This window comes from Anneissia japonica, unplaced genomic scaffold (assembly GCF_011630105.1).
Source record: "Anneissia japonica isolate Jap-2015-1 unplaced genomic scaffold, ASM1163010v1 scaffold1005_len2656397_cov198, whole genome shotgun sequence".
NCBI classification, from domain to species: domain Eukaryota; kingdom Metazoa; phylum Echinodermata; class Crinoidea; order Comatulida; family Comatulidae; genus Anneissia; species Anneissia japonica.
In genome coordinates, this window is record NW_022683792.1 from 1,711,347 (window position 1) to 1,717,538 (window position 6,192).

At 34.0% G+C, this 6,192-nt stretch overlaps 1 protein-coding gene across 1 annotated transcript in view; it reads right to left on the minus strand.

The window, feature by feature from the left end:
* Positions 1-5,277, minus strand: part of LOC117102168 (carboxypeptidase E-like) — a gene marked incomplete at its 5' end in the record, with an annotated part of 10,591 nt that extends 5,314 nt beyond the window's left edge. Inside the window, 6 exon segments of the mRNA XM_033242375.1 lie at positions 1,424-1,632; positions 2,000-2,176; positions 2,595-2,680; positions 4,005-4,044; positions 4,620-4,771; positions 5,100-5,277. Coding sequence (XP_033098266.1) covers positions 1,424-1,632; positions 2,000-2,176; positions 2,595-2,680; positions 4,005-4,044; positions 4,620-4,771; positions 5,100-5,277 — 842 coding nt within the window.
* Positions 5,278-6,192: the final 915 nt, after the last annotated feature.

A 6,192-nucleotide genomic window follows, 5' to 3' on the forward strand; every position in this document is an offset into this window, starting at 1 on the left:
ATAAAACATTATATATATATACGGTACATATAGGCCTATTGTATATATGACAAAGGTTGATAACCGAAAACGTTTGCTCACTATTAAATAAATATATACCTGGCAACTTATTACTTTCTCTCCGGAGTTTTTTGTTTTATATATATATATATATATATATATAGATAGATAGATTAAAAGGCAAAATACTGAAAAACAACAATGCTGTGGGAAACAATGGCTGGATCTCAGTAGAGATACAAATGATACAATGATAAGCAACAGCTAAAAAGTAGACGTAAGTAAACAGCCAGAAATAGAACCAGAGCTTTCGGACAACACTAGTCCTTCCTCTGTGGCGAGGGAGTGAGGGTAGAAAAAGCTAGATGGTATAAAGTGAGAATTTTATCAGCGTAACTGATCTACATTGCATAAAGCTATATATTACTTAGCTTTATGTAATGTAGATCAGTTACGCTGATGAAGTCTTCAGGAGAGGACGAAATATTCGTTTAAATAAAATATATTTATGTTCCGAAATATGTCAACATTTTCTTTACTGTTTGTCTCCGGCACACACACTTTTCTTTTATAATACGTGGAACATACGTGCAACACACACATGACTATTTTAATTAGACCAATATAAAATTATAATGTAAGATATGAATGTGTCCATTGGAATTGGAAAGAAATAACTTAATTAAAAAACAGTCTTACTGTCTTCGTATCAACAATATATAAATAAATCAACTTATAATGTGAAGGAAACGGAATTAATCACATTATTGACATTATTGGAGGAATATGCTACAGCTTCAATGCAGCGTACTTTTGAATTCTTTCTTGTACAAATGTAATAAATTTCATGAGTTATAGCATAAGTATAAGTGTGTCGAATGACGACTGTCATTGTCACGGACGCCCGACGAAACTCAGGAAATGCCTGGATCTTTATTTCGAATCCCTCAGTAATATCGAATCCTTGGCCTTAGTCACCCCCAATAACCTGGATTTAACTGTAAACACATAATATATGAGATGAATATCCACTATGTACAGTACAGTATTTGAATTATTTAGAACACCTACAGTTTTCTCAGGTTACAAAGGGTTTTATGCAAGAAAATAACTAGAAAGCAATATACAAACCAATATAAATATGCAGCATAAAAAGAAAGAACACCTAGGACGACAACGACGATGACGATAATGATGAAAAATAATAATATATGATAAATAATAATAATATTACAAAAGATAACAAGAAAAGTGATAACAATAACAGACATTGCCTAAATAACTCTTAATTTGGAAAGCCGTTTAAGTAAACACTGTAACAGAAAAGAAAGGTACAATGTAAGCCTAAATACAGTATCCTTTAGCAAGACACCATCATTTTGAAAATCCACTAACGTTAAGAATAAATGTGTGTTATACGTACATATTCTCTGTAAAAACCGATCGCCTTTTCGAAGCCGTCGGGGTTGAGGCTTGGAAGTAGATGAATCCGGGTATTGTCCACAAGATATCTGATGGTATTATTTCCAGTCTCGTACTCATTGCACAGATACTCGGCTAATTTTAAGATCAACTCTCGACCAGTTGCTTCGTCGCCATGCATATTAGCAACATATTTAAATTCTGGCTCAACTGTCAAAATAAATCAATTAGTGTTTCGTTGAAATTTACTTTATTACCATGTTAATTGACATGGGCGACTAACCGGGTATGAGCAACTACCCAGGGTAAGTAAAAAGGGCGACTAACAGACATGCATGCACATTAAATGTGGCGGATACCAGCGATACAACGCTCTGATGCAAAGTTTAGGTCAAATATATTTTAACAAATGCAATTAACGAAGTTTTGGAGACTATCCTTGAAGATGTGATAAAGAACTGCCCTGTTACAATAGCAATATTTGGTTGCAATTTTAGTTGCGGTTTTAGTTACTATAAGTTTGGTAGTATGTTGGTATATTGCTAGTTAAACTTAAAGAGTAGATGGAGTAACTTACGGAGTTCATGAATACCGGGGTTTTTGCTTATTTCCAAAGCATATAGCTCCCTGCCTTCAACGCTCTGTCCGATGCTGTACATCCTAGTTATGTTTGGATAAGTTAATGTAAGGTTCTGGAGAAAGATGCCAACATCGTTGTAGTCATGGTAACGAAAATCCAGAAATGATGTAACATCTGAGAAGAAAGCAAAACACCACTTGTTCGTTATCGTGTTATATAGCAAAAGTTAAGACTAATTTTATGTTTTATGGAAGAGGTTTACTATGCGACTGATTGATGGAAGCGCTTTAGGACTAAAATTACGATACAGTAATGGAGCCAGGATTTGCCTGAGTGGGGTACGATGTCTCTAGCGGGAGCGTAAGTATGGGTGGGGCCAGGGGGGCTACCCAAATTCATCAAAGGGCTCTAGGGGCAGAGCTCTCAGAAGCTTTCATCAATTTAGGGACGTGAAAGGCTTATTTTCACTTATCAGGTTAGTTGTGTTGAGCTGCTCGAGGGTAAGCTCTACCACACGGGGGTTCCCCCACACCAACTGGCAGCACCACTGTTAAGATACTATAGATACAAAAATATCTGACGTGTCACTTACTCAATGTTTGTTTCTCGCACAGTAACTCGTCTGACCCATCAAGACAGTCTGTTAATCCATCACACGCAAATTTTGAGTCGATACAACTGTTGAGGAAATTATTGGTTGAATATTAAAGGCTACTAATAGCATTCAATTCATTATGCTTTGAAGAAACTGATGATTAATTCCAATAGGAAAAGTATTGCTCTAATAAAACGAGCTTAAGCTCTATACGGTACCTAATATCAAAGTCAAATTTTGTATTATGTCCTATAATACCGTTGAAATAGTGTCCTTTGTCATTGGTTTGCTTACTTTTTAAATTCTTCCTTAAATGTTTATGTTAGGTTAGGTTAGGCTGTATTGTCTTTTGTAGTTGTGAATTTGTGTTTTTATATTTTTTTATTGGTTAACAAAATTTACTACTGTGATTCTTGGTCTTCATTTTACAAGCTCATTAGAGTTTTATGAATTTCCTTTTCATCTTTTATACTAATTTTAACATTAAAAAAAAATTAGTTGTAAATTGACATTGGCCGTATTCGATTAGTCGTTCTTCGTTAAACCACGCCCACCTGCGCAGTAATCCTACTTAAACGAAGACGATCAGTCAAATAGAAAACTGGTAAATACTTTACAAAACAAAATGGCTGCATAGCTACCGCGATACACGCTGCGTATTCAAGCTGCTTCGGATTGTGGCAGTATTGGTTTTTCGTTAAAAAAAATGTCTTCATACAGTTTTTGAATTTTGTTAGCCTACAATTATTTTTTTACTTCAATGTGGGTAAATATTATAAGTTTTATTTTCTGAAAATTAATCTAAATTATATTAACGCAAATGTTGTTGCTTAACTGACCAATCGGCCATATTTTTTTGGTCACGTGCGTAACTTAACGCTGATTAACGCATTCTGGCTACGTTAACTTTCGTTGTCAACGAAGTTTATATTACGAACCAGTCGAATGAAAATAATACTCAACGAAAATTCGTACTCAACGAAATGAACCAGTCGAATAAGCCCATTGGTTTGATGATGAATAAAACTGAATTGAATTATAAGGCACTATGTCTGTTTTTTTTATGTTTAAATTACTTTATTAGTTGCGGATCAGAAAACATGAAATAGAGGGGGTACAGAAGGGAAGTTTACATCATGATTAAGACTGAAGTACGAACTTTTATATGTCTATGGCACCTGTAGATGGCACTCTCAGAATTAATCAGAATGTAATTTGCCTTTTATGATTTTATAATCTTTAGGGCTTCCTCCACCCCTTGAATTCGCCTCTGTTTATTATCTCAAATGCTGTCAACGTTGGTTTACTCAGAATAACTATTTATAATAGGCCTACGTTATCATAGTTCTTCTATTGAAATCAATGGTTTATGTTTATAAATGAATTATTGACAAAAATAAGCATTACCTTCCATCACTAACGCATCCAAATTCGTCTTTTTGACAAGCTGTTGAAAATTAATGAAAATGTTTCAGAATACACAGAGTACACAGAATAGTCTAACATAAAACATGGTCTTAGCCTCCTACTAAAACAGACTTTAGCTTTGATCTTGCAACTCTTGGACGGGCGGAAGCAACTTGGGCGTGAGAATTACTATGCCCACTATTTAATTCTTAAGAGGAAACAAAGACTGTGCGAGCAAATAAGGATCTGTAAGTACAACACCAGAAAAAGTTGAGAATGGCAACTTTAAACATTATTTATATTTTTCTATAAATCTTTTTCGTTTTGTCGTCAGAAGTCTAGTAAAAAATATAGCAGAGCAAAATGTGCCAAAATTTAGCATTTTTAGAAATCTGCACTGTAGATGGAACTAGGCCAGTATACTCGATTCTAACCACTAAATATAATAATTATATAATTTTAATATATTAAAATTTTATCTCATGAATTATATAATAATAGCATGGCCTGTTATATTATAAATATATAATTTATTATATAATTAGAACTTGTGGTTTATAGTATTTTAGCAATCTAATTTATTATGTTATTCCTAGGCCAGTATAGATAACTCACCTGACAAGCACATAAGCCCAACACCATACGAGTTCTTACAATCCGTTTCGCCCCATGGGCTATGGCTACAATCTTGTAATGTTTTATCTCTCAGCTTACAATCCACGTTTTCTAACCACATCTTATCTGGAATATTCTTCCGCATGCCTCTTCTACAGTGTACCAATTTAAAAAAAAGTTTTAACTACTTTGATTCCATTGATATACAGTAAATGTCCAAGTTGGATGGAATTTAATTCCAAATAGGCCTATTTGAAAAAAATGGAATTTTGGCTGGGCGCCCGGGAACTCGCAGCAGCCGCAGTGCATCGCCAGTTCCGACATTATAACGGGTACATTGTCCCTTCTCCCTAACTCTCATGCAGCGAGGGTTGTTTGGATTTGTAGCAATGGACGCAATAGCTTTACGAATTTATTAATGAGGGCACTAATGTAAAGTAAAGTATGTTCACTAATGAGTGAAATACCAACATACAGTACCTGGTTTGTTTTTGTTTATTCAAAATTTGATGTACGCCTGGGTAGCCCAACTGCCGGCAAATCGAAGCTGCAGTGACACCAGTGAATTGCTTCCTGCACACGCTACCCCATTCACCATTATGCAATACTTCAAGGCGTCCCTCACGTTGAATACGTCCTCCACTCAACCTAAATTGACCTTATTGTAAGAAAAGATAACAAATTGGAAAGGAAGTTGTATACTGACGAATTAATCTTCTATCAAACCGTATTAATTCATTAAATTTTCATATATAATTAATTGCATATAGTTTTTTTCTACTCAGTCGGAAGGTACGAATATATATATAGTATATATATATACATACATACATTATATATATGTACAGTATATATATATACATAGGCCTATATATTCATATATACACACACACACATATATATATAATATATAATACATACATATATATTATTATTATTATTATTATTATTATTATTATTATTATTATTATTATTATTATTATTATTATTATTATTAATATAAGACCAAATTGCTTGAGTTGCCTTTATATATTTAGAATAGAAACATTAGGATGAACAACTGGGAAAAAACTAGGGCTGCTAGTTTGTGATTGTGTACGCAAATGCCTAAATACCAGGTGTATATTCATGTAACGTCATGCACTTATGATCTGTTTTGATAGGAGTCATGACCATGAACCATGGTAATGTAACAATCGAGGGAAATATGTATACTCCTGTGACTATCGGTACTTGCCAAAATATAATTATAGGGAACTTTGATCGGAGCGACTAAAAGTATGCATTATAATCCATGGCCTCATTATAATCCATAGCCTCAGAGTTCGAATACTTCCTCACAATAAAAACCATTCTACTCATTAAGCCACATAACGTGATAGAACATCATTAGTAAGACCGTTTCGGCCGAATATCTATTGTCAATTTTTTTTTTTTAGTCACTTTCGGAACACCTTATTATTATAATTTACAAATGCGCCGAAATAAATGTATAACAGGGATACGCGCAAATGTGGCCTGTTCTACCATTTGCCTAGTTGTTTATATATGTTCAATGCTACGCAGCATACTA